Genomic DNA, 23,414 nt, shown 5'->3' on the forward strand with positions numbered 1-23,414 from the left:
TGCATAGGGTTTAGCGGGCGTAACTTTCAACTAAGATTTGTAAACTTTCAAGACAGTATTATATTGTATAAAGTTATACCATGCCAGTACGTTTCAGTGTGTGTGTATGTGTGTGTGCAACTTCACAATGTGTGTTATGGACTGATGATTATACCGGAGGTTATGATGGAACTGGTATGTAAATAGGCTCTCTGATATTACGTAAGGCAGTCTTAGGCCTAGAAAATGGGCAAATCGGTTTATGAATCAATACGACGAAACTCTGCCAGGATTGAAGTTTTCACATTCTCTATAAATGTAATGATCAACACGATACTCTTTATTCCAGTGGCGTGGTGCAGAACAAAGCCAGAGGAATTTCAAATCAGACTGCGATGACGTAATACAGAGACATGCTTGTCCAATCGAGAAAAATTTGTTGGATGCCTTGCATTAAAGATATCAGAAATTACTCCATCATTATTTACTTCTGAGTTTGCACTACCCAAATCCAAAGAAAGATATCCATAAGTTGAATAAAATCCCATTCTTTTTGACAACACTTATAGCATAATATGCTGTCTGGCCGCGCGGGGACAGCACAATCGCCAGGTGGGCGCGCGGCAACAGCCTGCTGGAGTGGCTACCTACCAAACATTCCTTAGCGTCACACCACTACCTTCGACATAATATTTTGAATACGAGGTGATAGATTGTAAGATACACGTCGCGTGCGTGTTTCTGTGACAAAAGCCTGGCGTGTCCTTCACCGGCTTGTGGTGAAAATTGTGTTTAGAAACAAGATCTGTTTGTGGCGCATCCTCGTGTTCCCGCCACATTTTGGGGACAAGACTCAGGTCGCTGGTGCCACATGATAAATAAAACTTAAATCAGCCATGGCCAGAAGCTCCCTCTTCTAGATATCTTACGTTCCCGAGTGTGATAAAGTAGGATAGATGCTTTAGAACTCTGCCAGAACGAGTTAAGAGTGTGAGGAGCGGGGCGGTAGGTGGTGCGGGGCTGGGGGCGGGGCGGGGCGGCAACAGGGAGCACCGTGCGCGTCGTTGAGTGGGCCCCGTGCAAAAGTAATCACGTTGCTCCTTCGCCATTTGCAGTAACCGGCCGTTGTGTATGTGGTGGAATATACGTACGGAGTAAAATTTAAGTCCTCGCCAAAGGTTAGTGAATTGACAGTTGGCCCGTGGTGTAGATTTGTTCCTGTAGGCGGCTTCAGGGTGGAAAATGAGGCTGGAAATCCTCGGGTGAAGGTGTGAGGCGATGAGGAAGTGCTGGAGGTTGGCTGGGGAGGTTGATCTAACCAGGCGACCGTTACATGGTGCAGTGAGCAATATGTCTAGCTGTCCCGCCACTTTGCCCGATTGAATATAGTTTCTTCCACGTGTCCGAGGTGAATTTTGGAGGGTTGGGGTGATGAGGGCAGGCATGAAGGCAGAGGTAGGCGTTGTCGTGGTCTGTTGTTTTGGCGGGAGACTGGACCGGGCTCCTCACAGCTGCTAACTTAAATTATAGCCTTTGATTTTGTGTCAGACCTCTCTTTCACCGCTCACCAAAACACCACATTCATCTCGCCCCCACCACCACTCAATATAACCCATGAAAGACCCGGTTTGTGTGGAAATTAGTGCATAAAATGTGAGCAAAGGGGTTGGTTGTCCTGTCAGTGCCCACGTAATACTTTGACAGACAACGAGATCCCTTATCATTTCTTAAAGCTGACGTGGATCACCTTTCATCGTTTACGTAAGCTCAGTCAAGTTGTGTGTGTATTATTGTGCTGTCTGGAAACCTGTAATGTTGGCCTACCGGATAGAAACTAGGTCAGCTAAGTGGCAGTCCTTCAAGCTGACAGGATCAATCAAGGACGAGCTTTAAAACGTTTTTTAGTGGAACACTTTGAAGTATTTGGTCATGCCGTGGGTTGTGGCACTTCTGTGACATGACAGTGCTAAGTGTTATAGACAAAAACAAATGTAGGTCAATGGGTGAACAAATGACCTTGAATGTTCTTTGTGGAAATAATTAGCAAGTGAGATTATGGTCAGTTTCGTGAAATGTTAGATAATGCACAACTGCAAATCAGGCTGGTGATTAATAAAGGAAAACTGACAAGGGTGGTGAATGTTTTGAAGTGAAATGTAAATTTCAAGATTGATTCAAAGTTAAAAAAAAAAAGCCCTTGTTAAGACTTCAAAATGCCTTTGTTCTTAGTATATTGGTGATGGCATGTGCATTGAAATAGTGACATTATTATTATTGAGGTTTTTATTGAATATTAAACTGACACTGATGGGAAATTAATCTGGAATTGTGGGTGCTTGAAGCTACATTATATAGCCACACTATTTTCATAGTTCACTTGGTAACTGCAGGATGTGTTGAGATAAGCCATAGGAAAATGTAGTTTATACTGTGGCAGATTAGTATAGTTATTGATAGAATTTGTAGATACTTGTTGGATTTTTAAAGAAATATGATGCTGATGTTGAATGGATGAGTTGCTCATGATAAACTAGCTTCAGAAGAAATGACAGGCTGGGTTTTTCTTTTAATCAGATTTTATATTTGCATGAAGTTTTGAGTCACAGTAAATGTGAATAACAGTAGCCTAGAGCTGTTCCTTTTATTATTTTTATTATTATTTTACTTGACAGTTTTATTCAGCTGAGGACACAAACTGGAGGCCTTTGTCAATCCTGTCATTATGAGAATTTTTCCAAGTTGATGATTGGTGTAGCAAGGGTAAAATATCAAGAAATATTAGAGGGGTTAATGCTATTTTTGTTTTATAACTGCTGTCTTTTTTTACCATTTGGCTGTCTTTCCTTAAACATCACCACCAGTCATATACCACCTTATCTTTGGTCTCCTCCTTTACCTGACTAATCTCCACTGTTGGTTGAAAACATTCAGTTAGACTACAGCAGCAAAGTGATTTGATTAACATTTCTTGTACATACATCACACCATGACTATAGGGTATTGCAGTTTTGTAAAATCCTGCCCCCCACCCCAGTTATGCTACTCAGGTTACCGTAGGTGGATTAGTTTAGGTTGGCATGGTACTATTAGTTCAGTTGGTTAGGTAAATTGGAGGGGGGAAATGTAGATGACCTTATTATCCAAAGCAAAAAATTTCCTCTTTCAGTAGCTATAGTATTTTTGGTGAAGTTATGAATGGAGAGTAAGTTGGGTTGGCAAGGTTTGTTGGCGGGATATAGTAATAACTCTCCAAAACTGCAAGTTTACATTTTTCAGTACCATAGCTACTGCAGTCATGATGAACCATTCAAACTGGTCTTTCTTTAAACCTCTTCATTCTGGTGATAGGATTTTTTATTTTAATCAGTCTTTCCCAGTTTACATACTTTAGGATAGAGTCTCTGAATTGTAGGACTAAGTAAGGTATGGCTTAATTGTTTCCTTCACTATAACCAAACTATACGTGCTCCCTACGTGTCAACAAGTGGGTTGGTGGAGGGTTGGTGCCCCTCCCTGTAAAACAACTAACTCAGTGTCAAATGGCCACCCTTTACGGGATTATGGTGTCTGGCAATAGATAGATAGATACATAGACTAATTAGTGCTTCTCAGGAGCTGAATAAAAATTGCATAAGCAAGAATAACATTCAAAGAAGCCACATAGCAAAACTTATGGACTGCTAAAGTATCTTCTGTAGTACATTCTGATAGTTTTAATTATGGCAGCTCACTAATTTTACTTTTTTTTCTTTTTTATAGAATTTGGAAAGTCTTTAATGTTGAAGCTTAACCTTTACATATTTTTATTTTTTGTGGATAACATTGAAGCTTTACCTTATTTTTTATTTTTTGTGGCCATTGTCCCACATTCCACACAACCTTGCCTACTGCCCTAACAGGCTTGTCTCCTTAATGAACTCAAACCCCTTTTAAGAGGTTTAACTTAAGTTTAGTGAGTTGATTCTGACATGGAGATGACATTGCTACCTAAAATATTGAATTTGTATTGCGATGCTTTTATGAACAATTTACCGTCAAGAAAACTTACAAAATAGTCTGTCTTGCATACAATGGTAGGCAACGAAAAGTGGCAAGAAATCCCATTTTCCTGTTTTACCCTCTGTAAGGAGTTTGTTTTGGGCAGGAATTATATTTTTGTCTTACAACAATGTGGAAACTATAGAACCAGACTCTAATCTGGAAAGGAGTGGCTGCAGATGAATTGCCTCCATGTCACCCTGTCCCCTGTCATCAGGCTGTCTGTTCTCCAACTCACACCTTCTCCATCCCAAACATACCTCTCCACCCAGTCCTTTCATTCATTTCACCAACTTTGAACTAATGACTGAGAACCATCAGAGGTAAGGGTCATTAAATTTTGGAGGGGGAGGGGGGAAGTTGTATGTGTCTTGGTAGAGGTATGTGCTGAGTCCTCTTATGTTAGCACACAGGTTTGGTGACCCCCACTGCTCAGCACGTGTTATGAGCACCCGTGTACCCTTCAGAAACAGGCTTCAATAGGTGGTGATAGTAATAGTCTAAACCCTGGCCACTACTGGGAGTAGGGCATTTGGTTATAGATGGATGGATAATGTGCATTAAATGTATCACATAGCAAGAGGTGCTAGGGGCTTCTGGATACCTTTGAAGTATGACTTGGTGTGTTAATCTTGGAAATGAGAATAGCAGAGAAAAATGGCTTTGACCCCCTTTCGTCCACATATTTATCCATTATTTTATTCTTGCTACCTCCAGACGATATTATTTAGCCTGGAGAGAATTTCTGAGGTGATGTTGACAGCACAGTACATGAATTCAAGTAAAAGTAACTGGATTACTTGTTGTTGGTTAGATCATACATAGATTAATATTGCAGTAATCCCTGTTGCATCGTAGCATTCCCTGTTAATGCTAAAATAACATACAAGCCAACAGAGGAAGGAATGGGCTTGTTTCTGGTAACCTCTACTGGAGGGAGATGGCAGCTTTAACCTTCACTTCACTAACATCTTTTGTTTTACTTCTGCTGCCTTCTGATTTTGTTTAGCTTAGGAGAGGCTTTGCAAACTGGAGGGGGGGAGGGGTCAGAGTAAGACGTTGTGATGTAGTTTTCATTAGCCATTTGATTTTTATGGAAAATATTGTTGGATAGGAGTTAAGAGTTTACAGGCTACTAAAAGAACACTGGTACACTTACTAGCTTGTACTGTATCCAGGCTAAGGAAGTTTCTTAGCATGACTTAATTATATAGCTTTCATATGGTACCTCAGTATTTTGGTGTGTTTCATCTAAGATATGTATAGTTTGCAGTTCCCTATCTATATATAAATATATATATATATATATATATATATATATATATATATATATATATATATATATGACTCGAGGTGTTATGTGAGCCAGTTAACCCCATTAGAGACATCTTGCTAAGCTGAAAAATTGTTAGGAGTTGGCCTAAAAATACCATAGTAATAATGAATGAGAGTTTGTTAAATAGTCAGCGAGTGAAGTTTCTCCTTTGCTGAACAATATTGTGTGTTGTCAGCTAAAATAAAATATAGAAAGTTGTTGGTCTACAGTAAAAGTGTTAAGCTGATCAGAACACCTTGGAGTGGGAAAGGTCTTGAATGATGAATAATGATGTGAAACTTCTGTTTACATGTTATGGATAGCCTATATAAGTGAGTGAGTCCAGTAGACTGCAGAGAAGTGGTCACTTTTGTTGGGTGCCTCTGAGATCTTTGCTTGGTTATGTTGAGTGATTTGCCTGAGTTATGTGCCTTGTGGTGAGGAGCTGCATTTTATTTGATGGATAATGTAAAATTTTGGGCAGCTAAAATGTGTTTCATGACATTGACAAATGAGTGTCCAATGATTTTGACATTGCAGATACAGTACCCAGTACTAAATTTAGTAGCTTAAGTAATAAATTGGGTGTGGTTCTCCAGCCCCTGGTTCGTGGTTCTCTGTGACATCTACAGTACTTTTTATTGTACTGTAGATGCCATAGTTTAGATCATTTTAATATGGACAACCATTGGAGTTAGAGTTAGTATCCTTATGCACAAAGTAAAAAAGTTATTTATATACTGGTATATAATTTTATACAGAAAAATTGGTGAAGACTCCCTGAATGTGGTTAGTGAAAAAAAATATGTACGGTTTATATACGGTAATTCCTCAGTTTTCCAGACAGCCACTATCTGGACCATCCATTATCTGGATGCTGTGATCTGGCTGTTCAAAACCATTATTCATACTTTTTTCTATTTTATTCAGATGAAATGCTTGCATCCGGGTGCAAATTGTGGCTGTGCAAACATTTTTGCCCTTTGTGTGTGTGTGTGTGTGTGTGTGTGTGTGTGTGATGGGTCTGGTTGACCACAATTATTGCTTAGCTGTAGTTTATGGGTCTGCCTGACCAGGTAGAGTACTGTAAAACACCAGGAATAATTCCTGTACAATATACTGTAGTGGCTTTTTATGATGGTTTTCAAAGTTAGGGTACAGCATGTACAAGGGGAGGGGGGAGAAGTCCACTATCCTGACAGCCACTATCCAAACTTGCCTTTGGCTCAATTACGTTGGATAATCGAGGGATTACTGTATATATATGTGTGTGTGTTTATGTATGTATGTGTGTATATGAATATATGTATTGACTGAAATTTGTCATACCACTTTGGGGGTCCAGATTGACAGAATTGTCTTTCTGGTTGTTGCAGAGGAGCGATGGCGGAAGGTAACGGCGGAGGGGACCCGGGTTCTCAGATAGACGGGGAGAGAACAGAGGACTACCAGAAGCTCATCAGTTATGGTCTTAATGAGAAGGTCGCCGCAAAACTGGACGAAATCTACAAACAGGGCAAATTGAGACACGAAGTAAGCCATGGTGGTATTTGTTATTTTTTATTAGGATTGTGTTTTGGTGGTTATATATATATATATATATATATATTTTATAATCTCTCAGTATTGTATTCCTCAATATTCTCAAGTCTAATGCTTTCCATTTCTTGACTTCTAATTACCCTGTTTTTCACTGGGAAATGAAACAATAGAGTTTGGTGAGTGTGTGTTTATGGCATGGGTTTCAAAGAAATTACAAAACTGGTGTTATGTGCAGGTAATACAGAGTTGCAGGGAATGAATGAAGATTAAGTAAATGAATTAATTTCAATTTTTACTGTAGTTTCACTCATATTAAATGTCAGGACCAACTTGCCTAGCCCTGGGCTCCTATGCTCCTTGTGGAGCAACACAGATGATGGTGATGATATATATACTGTATTTACTGTATCTAGTTATAGTGAAAGTGAACTGTGCTTTCCTTTCCTATATGCAGTACTTCATTTGTAAATTGCATTTGTAAAAAGAAACCTACTGTATTTGTGAACAGTTCTTTAGTATTATCAGCATTTTTCTTACACTACTTCCACTTATCATGGACTGTATATGAATGCTGAGAGGCCTTAGTATCTATCACTTATGGTATAAGGTATAGTTTATTGGAATGCTTAGAGACCTCAATATCTGCTTATGGCAAGTACTTACCATGTGTCATTAGGATTAAGTCTTGGATTATGCAGTATTTAAATGGGAAAATCCAGCTAGAGTTGTGATTCAGCAGTAAAGATCTGACACTTTACACACTCAGCTTTAATGTGTGAGCAGTTTAGTAGTGCTGCTCCTGAAAGGATGTTGACCATGTTACTTGAGGAGACATCTTAACTCCTTTTCTTCAGCATTATCAGTTGCTTGCATACCAGATAAGTGTATATAAGTACAGACATTGTTTGCATCAGTAGTGTATACAAGTGGACAGAAAGGTGTAATATGCAAAATGTATCTAATCCATTTATTCAGTTTAGGGTAGACTTTTTTAACAATTGGAAAGGTATACCAAAGAAATCCTAAGTTGCATGAAGAATAAACATCATCTGCCTTTAAAGAAAATGTTAGTAAAATACTATGCTTACCATAGGGATGTCATCACGTGATTGTGTCCATAAGAGACTAACTGGTCTTTATAAGCAAGTCTCATTAATGGTTAAGCAGTTTTACACATTGCATTCGTGTTCATACTCTGTATATTTCATACAGTATTCACTTGAATTTGTAAAGTGTTTATCAGAATAGATGAAGATAAACATTTAAGCAATTAGCTGTATGAACAAACCTCCTCCTAGGGTGCATTCTCAGTGAGTGGAAATGCAAAGACGTATCTGTAATTCCACGACATTTAAGTTGATTGTATCGGTACTTTGTTATCTCGAGTCTTTTGATAACTTATCCAGTACCAGTACTGCAATGCCTGAATGTGAAAGGCCCTTTAAGATAATAATTTTATCATTAGTCATTCATATTGGTTGCCATCTCTAGTTTATATTTTTACCTGCATCACAAGTGGTTAGGGTTTTTTGCTTGCATCATGCCACTTCTGTGAGCAGCAGGTCCTCCTCTTTTAATTACTTCAGTCTAATGGTGTTTCTTTCGTTCCACTCATGTTCTGTCCAAACATTTCCAACTTGGAGATTTTTTGACCTTAAAGTTTGAGATATAGCATACACTGATGTTAAGTGAAAGATGTATCCAAAGTCAAGTAAAGCCATCTGGAGGTAGCAGAATAAACTAGTAAAGCATCACTATACTGAAAGGGTTAACTGTCAGCACTGAGTAGCTTAGCCCCAGGCCCCAACACTTCTAAAGAATAAGAAAAGATGTGGGTTTATGACAGCTAAATGACAAATATAAGGTTAAGAAGAGGTATACTTTCTCTCTTCCAGTGCTTTTATGCCATTGTTATTGCAGTTGAATGTAGTTTATTTACCTTGGTCAGGGGTTTCATTCTTTTGCAGCTTGTTTTTCGCAGTAGCAGAAAGACATTGCTATGGCTCTTAATCCTTTCTGTAGCACTGTTATGTGACTAGCGCTGCTTTGTCACTTGTTCAAGTTCAGCATTGAGGATGGAAAGGTGGCAGTTTTAGTCCAAGTTAGAGTGAATAGAGTATAGCACCTCACTGCCTGGCCTTTCTTTTTGGTACAGGACTTAGATGAACGGGCCTTGGATGCGCTAAAAGAGTTCCCGGTGGAAGGAGCGGTCACGGTACTCAAACAGTTCTTGGAGTCCAACCTGGAGCATGTATCCAACAAGTCTGCTTATCTCTGTGGTGTAATGAAGACTTACAGACAGAGGAAACAGTATAACAGTAAGTATCTAAGCTATGTTCCTCTTATTTAGTTTTTATTCTCCCTGTTCTGCTGCTGAATACCTAAATGGGCAAGGGTTCATGCTAATGATAAAACATCTGCCCATATCTGTTATGTGATGAAAACTTTGGGGAAACAGTATAGCAATAAGTATTAAAGATACATATCACTTTCCTTGTTTTGTGGATATGATTTCACCCCAACTTTATGAGGAGAAAAGAAAATGGCAATGATATATTCAAGGTATGGTGTTTCATCACTGATACTGAATTAGTATGCCTGTACAAGAGAAGCTAATTTTCCAACACAAGGAAAAGTTCAGAATGTAGCTAGTCACTGACTAGAAGGTTATCTGATCTCTTTTCAGTTCCATATTGTCCATTATATGATGCTGTCAAGATACAGAATTACTAATTCTTTGTAGCAAATAAGTAATGTCTTGCCTTGGGAGGGCCTTAGTTAATCACTATGTAGTAGCATCCATTCTAACAAGCAGTGACTTAATTTTGCATTACTCTCATGGCATACAAAATTTCTTGATCATTTATTTTCGTGTGCCTTCTGATGTTTCATGTAATGTGGAAGATTGGTATACTGTATTAGAATAGTGTGTTAACTCTTGTAAGGTTTGATTTCATTGTAGTGTTACCACAGAGCCGATAGAGAACAGAGCAGGGTGGAGGATTGCTATGAGGTGAACCCATCTGACCTGTGCTACAAGAAGTCAGACTTAAAAGTTACCAGGTGTTTGCAACCAGAATAACCAGTTTTTTCACTTTACTGCTCCTGCAGCAGACAGCATGGCGGTCAATCCTGGCAAGGGTCCAAATGAGGACAACTTGAAAGCCATCCTAGAACGGACAGGGTACACCCTAGATGTAACCACAGGGCAGCGCAAATATGGTGGCCCACCACCCAACTGGGAGGGACCTCCACCTGGTCCAGGCTGTGAGGTGGGTCCTCTGTGCATTTTTAGATTTAGCTGGGGGGATCTTTATGCTAAATGGTCCTTTGGGTTAAGGTGCTTCACATGGGTATGACTGGTATGGGTATATCTATATATATCTGAGGGTGGGTGCTATTTTATGTTTTATTGAGAGTCCAGATGCCTGCTTCTCAAATGGATGAATGTGACTGGTACAGGTTTATATCTGAGGTGATTGGGGTTTATTGCTCATATTTCCAGTGGAGCACTTCTTTAACTTTGTCAGTGTAGGTCCCAACTGTCCAGTGTGAAAGATTATATATTGGAGGAATGGTTCAAGAATTATGGGGTTGAGCACAGTCTTAGATGATTTTCGTGTGCCTGATCATAGGAAATTGAGATGGAAAGGAATTTGGTATAAATGTACAAGAATGGTAAGGTTGTTTTAGCTGGAAAGGTTGAATACATTCATTGGTGGCTGGAATATTTAGATAGATGAAGAAAGAATGGGCATAGCAGGTGAGTTAGGTGCCAGGGATACTTGATTTTACAGGTGGTGAAGATATTAGAGAGGACAGCTTATCAGCAGGTTAGAGACATTAAAGCAGTTTGTTCTTGGCCACCCCTTGGGAATTCAGAAGTCTGGCTATAAATAGAGGTTGTGTTAGAAGTGGGTTTTGTAGCGAAAATATTATACAGTACAAAGTAATGTACAATACAGGAATAAATAACATGAGATTTCACAAGAATGTGAGGGAAAGTCGCAGAGCAGAAGGCAGTTATTGATTTTATGTGAGGGTGAGTTGCGACTGGTCACTCTAGCTTGCAGTGTCTGGACTAAGTAGCCTAGCCCCAGGCCCGTATATTCCTGATTAGGTGGATAAAGATTTCAGTGAAGCTGAGTGTGGAGTATTTCTATACAAGCAAGTAGAGGAATAGGGAGTGGCTTATGGTTTTGATGTACCGTTGGTTTGAGTATGGAGGGCTTCAATGCAAGCAGGAAGAGGAATGGGGAATGGCTTATGGTTTTGATATACTGTTGGTTTGCATAATGGAAGTCTGGTCTGTTTCCCAGAACATTGCTGATGATATATCCTAATGTCATTTGATTCCTTCATAATTGAACAAGGAACATAGAGTGGAGGATAACAACTTTCCAGTATTCTTCCAAGAATTATGGTAAGATCCCAAAAGAGTTGTACCGGTATGAGGAGGAGTTCATTGAAAATTGGAAGAAGATATTTTCATTTCACAATTCTTACAGGTATTTTGTGGTAAGATCCCAAAGGAGTTGTATGAAGACGAGTTGATTCCCTTGTTTGAGAAGTGTGGCGAGATCTGGGACCTGCGACTGATGATGGATCCGATGACTGGGCAAAACAGAGGGTATGCATTCATCACCTTCACCACGCGGGCGGCAGCTAGCGAGGCGGTCAGGCAGGTATGTTAGTAGTCAGGGAAATGTTAATTGGCTTTTGAAATTGTTAGTAGGAAGGAATTTGTGTAAGGTGTTCCTGTAAATTTTGAAATTAGGAAGTTGTATGGTTAAATTGTTTGTCTTCAAATGTTGTTAAGGGGGAAATACCAGTATTTGATTAGGTGGTTGTCTTAGTCCAGATAATGTTGCTAGCAAACTTTTTTTTATTAGGTTATTCTGTATCTTCCAGTAAAGACCTAGCTTGGAAATGCAAATTTAGGATCATTAGGAATAGGAGCTTAGGTGTGAATACCTGTATTGTACTGGGGTTGTCAGCATGGAAAGAGGAAAGTTAGGTCAGTAATATGATGAAAGAAATTTGTTGTGTCAGGATTCAGAAGTTGGTCTAGTGATGGTTTTGATTTGCAGTTTGTACTAGGCATTTACAAGGGAAACTGTTCAATTGCTGTAGTGCTTTATCACTTGGTTTAATAAATGTGCTTGAGCGAAGTCATCCGAAGCTTGATTGAAATGCCTGTTCCAGTTCATGTTTTCATGTTATTAGAGCATTCATGCTTCCAGTTGTATTAAGGTTAAGGATTACAGATCATCAGCTTAACTGTTATTTTTAGTACAATAATTAGAGTATGATGAAAAGAGATGACCAGTATCAGATCATTTATCAATGCTGTGTCTAGTATTTGTCTTGGCTGTGTGGAGGATTTAATGGAAGTTAAATAGATTTCATAATTATTGCTCCTGCTGCTAAGTATTGCTTTTGCTTCAACCAGATGCTTGAATTGAGAAAAGTAGGTGACAACTTTACCATTGAATAATTTGCCTAAAAATATTTCATCAATTTGTCATTAGAGGAATATAATAATTAAACTTTAATATTGTGCTGTAGAAAGTTTCTAGGGAAATATTCAGAGTTTGATAATGTCCTGTTCAGAGTTGAAAATGTTATACCTTTGCTCTTAATCAGTAAAAACTTTACCTAGCATGCTTTACAGAGTTCTTTGTAGATAAATATATACAGTATCTGCATGTATACTTTGTACTGCCAGGGGATGGAGAAATAATTATATATTCCCTATGTTTCATAAAAGATGGCTGAGGGACAATAATTTTCCCCACTGTAAATTGGTGTAGAGATGTGGCAGCTCTTTTGCCCATCACTTACAGTGCAAGTACTCCATACTGGAGAGCAATGTGGAAGGTTCAAACTGTGCTTCCTTTCTGCTTTGAGTAATTCCCTTAAAAGATCAGAGTTCCTTTGATGCACCTACCTCGTGAAAACATTCATTTTTTGTTTAGATTAATTTGATATGCTTGATATCTGCAGCTAATACCCTATGTGATGCATGAGTAGGTTAATTAGGTTAGAATGTCATTTAAATAGTAAGCTGTTGTATTGTAGAATGGGGGTAAAGTAGCTTGAGGTGGATAAGTATGTGAGCAGACATGAATTACAGTATTTCGGATTCTTTCGTACAACTGATGGTTTCTGGTTGAGGTGATATGTCTTTTAGGGTAAAGTTAGTAAATTTTAGCAGAGGGTTGGTGTAGACATTAAGGATTTCAGATTGGTTGTGTGTTTCATGAACCAGAAAAGGCATTAATATATCTGACGAGTGATGAATACAGTACTATATATTTTAATGAAGTACTTCACCTATGCCTGTCCACAATTTTAGGAATAGTTGATAAGCATTTTCTCTTTACTAATGGTTTGGTTTTTATTCTTAAGTATCCTTTCTTATCTTTATCCTTTAAATTTTTTTTCTCCTGCTTTCCTGACTACAATACTGCAGTCTGTCTAAATTGGAATTACACTTAGCCACAACTTGCATTTGTCCACATCTGCCCATACTCTCTCACTCAGACTCGATCACCTGTAACTTTAGTTCATTCCATATGAGAATAATTACAAGTGATAGAGCTATTCACTTGTTATTTTATTCTTTTCCAAATTAGAATTGTAGTTAAAGGTGATGGGATTTGAGTGAGGAAGTATGGATATGGGTGGAATGGTGTGATATGTAGCGGAGTGTAATTTTACGGGTAGTATCCTGAGGTGGCTTTGGAGATTTCACAACTGCTTTCTTATTGATTTGTCTGCATGTTAGCACTGCAGTATCCTCTTGTTTGTTATTGATGCAAACTGTGTTGACAATAGAGCCATAAATAATATACAAGAGCATGCTTAGGGACAACATGCCAAATTAATTGCAGAAGTATGAGGTGCAGTGAAACCACCTGTGCCACCCAGAATCTAGCCCTAATTTAAGTGGACTAAACTCCCTTCCCTGCTGTGCTTGTGCGTACTGGCAGGTATTTCTTGCTCCCTCCTTTGATTGAACCTTTTTCCGTGTGCGCAAGTGACGCTGTGTAAAAGTCACCAGTAAATGCTTAGATGATTCATATTTAGGATCTTCACCAGTCCAACCCCCTCAGACCGTTGATGTCTTTTTTAATTGTGCGAAACACAAGATGATTTTGTTTGGCTTAAGAGACACTGATACTAAAGGGATAATTGAGATCATACATGCTCCCTCAGGTTTGAAAAGTCATGAGACCTTTTAGCCTGATTTTTCAAACTGGTGGGGTTAGGTATAGACTCAGCCAATCCCTCTTGTGCAATCGATCCTAATTAATAAAAAAAAAAAAAAAAAAAAAAAAATGGAAGTAATGAATGAAATACGAAATATATCATCATATTGAAGGAGTTGAAGTTGGTGAAATGTAAAAATCATCAGCAAATGCTTAGATGATTCATGTGTAGGGCCATCACCAGTTTAAAGTAGGTGAAAAGCTACCATATGAAGTGAGTAATGAAAGATGTGATATGAATTTGCCAGTTTGCACTTTTAAGAATTTGTTAGAATGGTTTGTACTCATGATGTCTTCGTCACATACAGTAATGAGTTCTCATTTTCAATGTTTTAAATAATATATATATATATATATATATATATATATATATGTATGTGTGTGTGTGTGTGTATATATATATATATATATATATATATATATATATATATATATATGTATGTATATATACATATATATAATGAAATACAATGAGATCTCATTTTGATCAAACTATATATATATATATTTTTAAGAGATGTTTAAAAATTGGCTTAATTACTATTACATAATATTCAAAAAGTCTAACAGTGATGTAAATCAGTTACAGCATCTTGAAAAATGAGGATGAAGATAAAATACAATAGATCTAATGTTTTTTAATGGTATGTGCCTGGAGACCTTGTGGGACCACAGTTGAGTGAATGTGTGGTGTTGGATGTTCTTTCAGCTGGCACTGTGATAAGCTACATGGCTTAGTAGTGCAAGAAACAATTGAGCTGCACTTCAACTATAATAGCAAATTGAGTCCGTAAAATTATGTAGTTATCATCCCTGGCCCAGGAACAGTACATGCCAAAATTTTTTGAAAGACAACTTCAAAAATAATCTCCATTTCTAAAGTGATCGAAGTACCTTTACGTGACATTTGACAAGTGCATTTTCCTCTGGAGTTTTATCGGCGTGAAACTGTGCTCACTCTACCTGACCTCTCCATAACTCTTCTCCGTGTGAGAAGTGTTCCTTCAGAATGCAACACAAGTAGTTGTAGTTTTGATGTAGTATTTGCAAGTAACCATTAAGGCCCAAATCAGTTTTCACTTGATGCCAAGGAGGTATTCTTTTTTCTTTTTCACAGCTTGATAATTACAATGTCAGGGAAAATGCTGCCCTGAAAGTTAATATTAGCATTCCTAATCTGCGGCTGTTTGTGGGGAACATCCCAAAATCAAAGTCAAAAGAAGAAATTATGGAAGAATTTTCAAAACGCACAGGTAAAGTGAGAGCGCTCAACTGTTTGTTTGTACACCTTCATTATAAAATGAGGTATTCCTCTGACATTGTTTTATTTGTTCCCTTAATCCTCAGAGGAGTACCTCAACCATTTTCATTATCAGAATCTACTTGTCTCTTTGGCTGTGGAGTTTATTTCAGGGTTCCAAGTAGATTCACATGTACGTCTTAATTTATGCTCATATACAGGAATCGTCATGTCTTTTGCAGCTGAATGAATATGAAATTCAGCGCGGCAAAAAATTAGGGGTCACTATTTCATACAACAATCATCGATTGTTCGTAGGAAATATCCCCAAGAACAGGGAGCGACATGAGTTATATGAGGAGTTTGCAAAGCACGCACGTAAGTTGACCTTTGTGTCACAGGTAGTCAGTGGCTTGTGGGTATGTCAGTCCTAGCTGTGCGTTCTGTCACCATTGACTTGCCAGCTTCTTACACTAGGGATCCTATTCTTGTTGGTTAAGGAGGCTTCATAGCACCACTTTCCCAGGGATTTATCTTCAGTATTACACCAATATATTCTCATGATGCTGCTTATATCTTGGCAATGTTGACATAGATTGCATAAGTACTATACTAGAGAATATTAACTTGCCATATGCATAAGTAAATTGGTAAGGAAGAGTTGTTAGTAAGCCTCCTAAGCTGACAAGATCTTGTCCTCGTTAGTTAAGGAGGCCCTGTAGCATCTATTCCACATGAGTTTATATCTGCATATGGCATGTTGATATTCTCTTGGATGTTATTTATACAGTATGTGTTTGACATTAAGATATAAGTAACATGCAATAGAATAGTGTGGTATGCAGAATATATCACTAAGGAAAAGATGCTTGAGGTCTGCTAAGCTGACGAGAATATGGGCATAAGAATGTGTTTTAAGTGATCCCCTCTACATTATAGATATGTAAAGCTAGACATTTCCACAATATAACTGGCTCTAAACATGGTTGCTTGATGGTGCATCATACTCACTGCTCCCCCTGTGAACCCCATCCACACATATCCTTGAGTTTATTTCCCATGGATTAATTTAGTACTAGCACTGATGCTGTGCTCAAGCTATGGCATCCTTACCTGCAGCAGCTGAAGGGTTTCAAATAGTTTTTTTTTTTTTTTTTTTTTTTTTGTTTTTTTTTTCCAGTTGCCTGGTGACACATTGGCCACTTTTTATTTCTCTTTTCCTTTTTGCAAAAGATTCATGTCATTGCCCTGACTTCAACTAGCAATGTCTTGCCAGATGGCAGTAAAGGAAGTATATATTTTGCTTTTTCACATGTTTTATTTTTTTGCCCTTAATACATGTGTTTATTTCTGTGTCATGTGGTAAGGCATTGCCCTTGATTTGCTAGTGGTGTTGCTTGCATGAAATTTTTAGCAGTGATGGCTAATTTGGTCCTGTATATCATACACTAACATGACTCCATACAGCCTTTTTGTCCATTTTATTTTTTTAGTGGTTTTATTCTTAAGGCTTATTTTTATATCCCTCTTTATTTTTCTCCCAATAGGTGCCATGTGTATTAATTTAGTTTTTAAGAATATAGAAAGCTGAATAGAATTACCACAATATTGCAATGACAGTTTTGTTAAAATGAATAATACTTGATTATGAGCATATTGACAATAATACATAATTATGTATTGATCAAATCTAATCTTCCTTTTTTCATTTTCCTCCTCTCCTAATAACTGTAACAGCTGGTCTGGTTGAGGTGATTATCTATAGCTCGCCTGATGACAAGAAGAAGAATAGAGGATTCTGCTTCCTTGAATATGAATCCCACAAGGTGAGCCACAGTTAAGATCGTTGTTAGAAGATAGGAATGCTGTTGGCAGTGTTATAGAGAGACACCTTTATGTTGTGGCACTGATACCAGGCAGTGGCAGTTAAACAGTTTATCCTTCAGCATACTCCTCGTTACCCAAAAGGAGGAGGATGGACTGCAGGAGATGGGCAGCTTTAGCCTGCAGTCCACTGGAATCATGTTCAGATGAGCCCTAAGTCACAACAGCAACATTGTTGGCATGCAAAGCTGGAAGTTGATGAAAGGTTTGTAGTTGAGTGTTGATAAAGTTTTATCTTTATTGTTGAAGCCACCAGGAGTGTCCTGCACAATAGCACATATGTAACCTGACAATTGCCAAACCCCTTTCAGCCTGATTCATTGCCAGCTGTAGTCTGGAGTGTTCATTGGACCAGTGTCTAAGGAATGAGAGGCCCAGCTCTGTTAGATTAAACCAGACTTACATTTATGCTTTCAGTCCAGTTTTGTTTGTCTTGATGGACCTTTGATGGTTAAGGTTTGAAGGCTGCATCTTAAGCCTGCCAGTTCAAAGAATCTGTCCTAAGGGAAATAATTTATCTGGGCAAAGCAAAAATACAACAAAATATAGATTGAGATGGTTAATGCAAGTTTATCCTTAGGCAAGAAATAAGGTCAGGATGATGGTGATGGCAAGTAGGCTGGTGTTGGGACATTTGATTTTTTTTTTTTTTTTTTTTTCTCCACTACCAAAAAAATATATACAGTATAATCATCAAGCAATTTTTGTTATTTATGGGTTGATAAATCATCCCAGTACACATACAAGGTGTACTGGTACTTTAAGATATTTTAATAACCTGCTATGGCAAATCACACAGCATGCATACAATAATTGGATTTCAATGTTATTTTGTTTAGGGACACGGCAAGGGGTTCTAGGGGGGAGTAAATGAATATGTGGACGTGTCGTTAGTTCTCCAAGTATGTTTTTTCTCTCTCTCGAGCCTGCCTCACTGCATCCTTAGGTGGGAAAAAGAGGTCGAGATGATGAAATGTAGTTCCACAAGCAGAAGTAAGGGTTGGTCATCCACCCTTTATGTGGTGGACTCGTTTAACCTGTTCTGAAACCCCTGTATCTTTATATATCATTATCTACACATCTGACTATAATCAGGTGCCTTAATCTTGGAATGGGTACTGGCCACAGATAAATCTCCTTTCTATCAGGCTGCCCTCTCTCACATACCTCTCCACCCTTCCATCTCATCCTTGGCCTCCCTTTCCGTCTCACTCACATTAGTTGCATTCTCTATTCTTTTAGTATCATCAGCAGATTTTTTACACTACCCTTCTTGTAATCACCATAATTTCTTTACACAGGCAGCCTCATTGGCAAAGCGGCGGTTAAGTTCAGGGCGGTTCAAGGTTTGGGGTTGTGAAATTATTGTGGACTGGGCGGATCCACAGGAGGAGCCTGATGAAGACACTATGTCAAAGGTTAGTACCGCTTATTTGTTATTTCCTTTTACATTACCAACAGCCTCCACGGTAATTGAAATGTGTGTGTGATGTTTTCTTTTGAAGTTCAGTATAAATAAGGCTTTGTCTGGATTCTTGCAGCCTGAATAAGAAGTAGAATGGAAGAGATTGAGATGCCATGGACATTATTGAGGATAGACCAGGGAAAGTGTGTGAGGAGGCTTTGAAGTATTGAGGTACCAGTTTGTTGGCTAAGAGATAGGCCAAGGCATGGGGCAAGGTGTTGAGTGTTGACAGATCTAGAGGTAATAGAAAGTGAGTTCAGAACAGAGTGAGGTGGTGGAGTGCTATTAGTTTTATCTGTCTGATCTATGCTACTTGGAAAACAGACATAGCTGATACATACAATGAAAGTTAATTTCATTAGACTTTGTAGCTTTTATTGCAATAGATGGAACCATACACCTTCATATGTTGCTACTTGAATGGTAATGTACTGTTTGTGCGGAAACACTCAAGTTATACACCTCCCTGTATAGTCTTATTTACTACTCTTTCTGTATATTGCTTTGTCCCTTCGAATTCCACTTTATATTCTATCTGTACTTTCCTGACCCTTTGTTGTTTTATATTTTGCCTATTGAATCTGGTTACATATTATAGAGTACCGTAGGTTTGTGTCCCTAGGCTAATTTCTGTGCAAACCTGGTAGACTGCAGGCAGAAGTTCTTCTTCACTTCACAGTTCTCTTTATGATGAATAAGGAGGGAGTTTAGGGGATTTTCATAAACCACTGCTCGATTATAGCAGCACCTCTGCACAGAAGCTCCCCTCTTGTTTCCTTTAAATAATTTTATCTGTATCTTTATGGATGATTTTATTCAGTTACACATTCTTAAAGGGTTAGGTTTAAATTTCAGCAGTCTGTCTGTCTGTTGCCAGATACCGCCCCGTAAGGGGTGGCCACACAAATCGCCTCCATGTTGCCTTGACCTCTGCCATTTCACTGACTTGGTCCCAGCTCGCCTACCTCTCATATACCTCTCCTCTCTATCCCTTCATCTCATCCTTGGCCCCCACCTCCCTCTACCCTGTTCCACCTGACTCATACACTATTCTCATCAGTCTCTCACACTCCATCCTCTCCACATGGCCAAACGACCTCAATGTGTGTAATATTAACTGTAATTTAGGTTTTTGATAGGAGTGCTTATACACAGTGGCACCAATATGAGAGGACAGTGGAGCCTCTCAGTTATTTAAATGTTCCTAAGTCACCCTAATATCCCCCAAAAGGAGGTGGTGGCTTGCAAAAGGAGGGCAACTGCTGGGTTCACATTCAGATGAGCCTGGGTTTGGAAATACTGCTGATAGCAATACACCAAGCCCTCATTTTTCGACCAATCTTCATTCAACAAAATTTGTTATTTTGACATAAATCTATACCCTTTTTTGTTGTTTGACTTGGTCATCCCTGCCATTTTGATATTCAGACCTCACTGCCAGACAGACCAGCTGAGCTGTCTGACTGCTGCACTCTGCCCTACTGATTGGTTGCCTCTCCATCTGTCTGCATTCTTTTTTGGTCTTGTGGAATGCTACAGCACCACCATGGCTCCTCCCACGACCCCTGCTATTATCCCTGTTGAGCACAGTCATGTGCTCACCAACATGAGTGACTGTTTCACTATCACATGGTCGGGTGACGATTAGGGTTGCCAGATTTGAACTCAGCCACATTACCAAAATCATCAGTTTTTATTACCATATTAAACTTTTCATTGGCAAATTCTTAAAGCAAGCATTTGTTCTTCACTAATTATATATACAAATGGAAATAATTGCTCTCCTTATAAGTAGCAGCATGTTGATTATTTTCGCGCTGTGTAATCCTAGCAGATTGATCGGAGAGCAGACAATCCACCGTCTCCATCCTCATTATCTTCATACATTTGAAAATTCCGTTTGGTATTGAATCATGCTGATTCATTACCAATCAAATTTTTCATTACCAAAATGGCCCACATTTGGTAATGAAAAATACCAAATGACAACCCTGGTGGTAACTGCACCAATGATTACCAGATACCCTTAATGCATGATATTGTTTGGCCAGTTTTATGGAATGCAGATCTTAGCTTGCACTAGGTTAGGTAGATTATAATCATTGTGGGGTCCTGGCGGCACAGCCCCGCAGCTGGACTTCGGCGCTTACAGTTAGGCTTCCACTACTATTTTTGGTTTAAAATTAAGTACATATGAGTTTGTTTGGTGTGGTTGTGTCATGTCCAGTTGGTGGGATAGGCAGTAAACACACTGTTGAAGGTGTTCAGGCGGCTTTCTTTAATATCTCCTAGTAGGCATATTTTGTTTGTTCTCAAATATTTTTTTTTATCAAAAAGCAAATGTCAGTCATCTGAGGTGTATGTAGTAGGTCTATAAGAAAACAGCTCAGATCTGTGTGTCACTTCTTTCATATTTACTGGTATTTTTTCGATTTTTATTGAATATTTTTTGAATGACGAAGGTGGTCAGGAACCTAACCCCCCTATTTCTTAATAAAGGGGAAAATCGGTTCGTTATTCAACCACTTTTTATGGAACACATCCCTGTCAGATAGTGGGGAGAGGTGTACTGCCATCATCATCCAGACCTCCTTTCCCACCCTAGGGCAGGGTGAGGAATAGCAATGTCCAGACAGCCCAAGTTTGCCCAATCTAATGGACCATGCTTCCATTCACTCATCATTCAAGCCCCTGGAATCCTTGCTCTGTCTGAGATGCCAATAAATTTCACAACATTCTGTAGCTTCACATAAATGTAACCGATAGAGTCATTACTGTCATTGTTGTATTTTTCTGTCATGAGTAGGTTTATATGAAAGTAATGTGCCTTGTCTTTTTCTTTCAGGTTAAAGTTTTATATGTAAGAAACCTCACCCAGATAACTACAGAAGAAATGTTGAAAGAGAAGTTTGATGAGTTTGGGAAGGTGGATAGAGTAAAGAAGATCAAAGACTATGCTTTTGTACACTTCGAGGAGAGGGAAGAAGCTGTCAAGGTAAGGATAACGTCATCTTTTAATGTTAGTTACCAGAAAGGGTTTTTAATCTAAGTGATGGTTAGAGGCTATATTGTTTGTATGCCATTTAGGAATGTGCAACAGGTTAGTCTTGCCTGAAATATCTGGATTGAGTAGCAATGGGGGATTGTATAGTGGTTGAACAGAAACATCCCACATATAACTGGGCTTCCAGTGTTAGATTATTGGAAGGTAAAATGCAGCCTAATAAATTTGTAATGTATTTTATTGCGTAACTTGGTTGTCTCGTTATAATTCCCCAGCTTGAGTGGTTGGATCCCCAGAAGTAACTGGAGGATTTTTGATAATGCTGTCATGGGAAGTAGGCTGATAATGTAACCTCTGATGTTGCTACTGGATTATGGCAGCCCAGCCTCAGGGAACAGACACCTCAGGGTACTGTCAGTGAGTGAAGTTAGAGTCCAAGCACTGATCCACCTTGCCACAGATCTTCCCTCCACACCCCCACCCCACCCCAAGAGCTGCCAACAGCTGTTTGGAAGTAATTAGCTTGTTTTGGCACTTATGCTTAAAATGTTAGTGGTGGTAAACACGGTGGTGAAAAGGTATAAGTTTTAAAATGGAAGAAAGTATGGTAGGTCAAGAAGAAATGGTCTGGTATGGTAAATAAGAAAATGAGATGAAAATTGATGAGGTTGGTCACTTGAATCACGTAGTGAAATGCACGACGAGGATTGGGCACCCAGTTTTTAACATTTGGTGAGATGATAAATATCTTCAAGTGTATCTGTAAGGAAAAATATGTACTAAGAAAAAGTAAATATAGATGGTTAGACATTTAGTCAGAATTCCATAGGTGTGAACGTTGAGGATGTGAATCCATTGAACTGGGCATGCTCTCCTTCTTTCTTCTGTCCCTCTTTGCTCTCTGGACCCAATTCACCCTCTCCATGGGTGGAAGAAGAGATTGTGATGTTGTTGATGATTATGTATAAAATCTATTGTAGCAGGATGGGGAATTGTTATTTTCCAGAGAAATGATAGTTGTTTGGCTGACCCTAGTTGGTAGGTGGTAGGAAGCTTGTAAGTGTGGATGGTAAGCCTGAAAGTCAGGATTGTAGGAGCTTGCTTAGTGAGTGAATCAGTGTTTAGCCTGTTTAATTGGGCAAGCTTTTGAGTAGTTATCTACTCTTTTTGTCAACCAAACATAATCCCATCTTTTGGTGGGGAAAATGGTGTAATTGATGATGATTCAGAAGTAACACCTTCACATATGGTCCATATTACTTACACTGTAGCTTGGTAATTTTGTATATTTTTTGTTCTTTTTAGGCAATGGATGCACTACAAGGGAAGGACCTAGGGGGAGCACAGATGGAGATCTCCCTAGCCAAGCCTCCCTCAGATAAGAAGAAGAAGGAAGAAGTTCTACGTAACAGAGAGAAGAGACTGATGCAGATGCTGGCACAGAGAGGGTGAGTGACAGAATCCTTGGTGACTTCAGGGGTCAAGGGATTATGAAGTTTGGTGCTACAGATACCTCTTCAGTTTGGTGATGTTTGTTCTTGCTACTTCCAGATGATTTTTTATATCAGCAGGGGAGAGTTTTGAACTGGAGAAGTTTGATACAGCATTCTTTGACTCTTCACTGCAAGAGTTCTCCCCAGAGGTGAATGAATCGGTTGGTGATGCCAAGAGTA

General features: G+C 38.8%; 1 protein-coding gene across 6 annotated transcripts in view; it reads left to right on the plus strand.

Moving 5' to 3' along the window:
• The first annotated feature begins 601 nt into the window (after window positions 1-601).
• LOC145410934 (heterogeneous nuclear ribonucleoprotein R-like) overlaps window positions 602-23,414 on the plus strand; it is a 48,685-nt gene continuing 25,872 nt past the window's right edge. For 4 of the 6 annotated variants that reach the window (XM_080280977.1, XM_080280982.1, XM_080280981.1 and 1 more), the window contains exons 1-10: window positions 1,091-1,157; window positions 6,709-6,865; window positions 9,030-9,192; window positions 9,977-10,146; window positions 11,383-11,559; window positions 15,631-15,766; window positions 17,126-17,214; window positions 18,574-18,690; window positions 21,583-21,732; window positions 23,047-23,189. In XM_080280977.1, the coding sequence (XP_080137103.1) occupies window positions 6,716-6,865; window positions 9,030-9,192; window positions 9,977-10,146; window positions 11,383-11,559; window positions 15,631-15,766; window positions 17,126-17,214; window positions 18,574-18,690; window positions 21,583-21,732; window positions 23,047-23,189 (1,295 nt within the window). In that variant the 5' untranslated portion in view covers window positions 1,091-1,157; window positions 6,709-6,715. Of the gene's footprint in view, window positions 685-1,090; window positions 1,158-6,708; window positions 6,866-9,029; window positions 9,193-9,976; window positions 10,147-11,382; window positions 11,560-15,630; window positions 15,767-17,125; window positions 17,215-18,573; window positions 18,691-21,582; window positions 21,733-23,046; window positions 23,190-23,414 lie in introns of those variants that run through there. The other 2 variants (XM_080280978.1, XM_080280979.1) reach the window with 2 other exon arrangements.

This window comes from Coenobita brevimanus, chromosome 87 (assembly GCF_032717465.1).
Source record: "Coenobita brevimanus isolate Jiangsu-jjx chromosome 87, ASM3271746v2, whole genome shotgun sequence".
Taxonomy (NCBI): domain Eukaryota; kingdom Metazoa; phylum Arthropoda; class Malacostraca; order Decapoda; family Coenobitidae; genus Coenobita; species Coenobita brevimanus.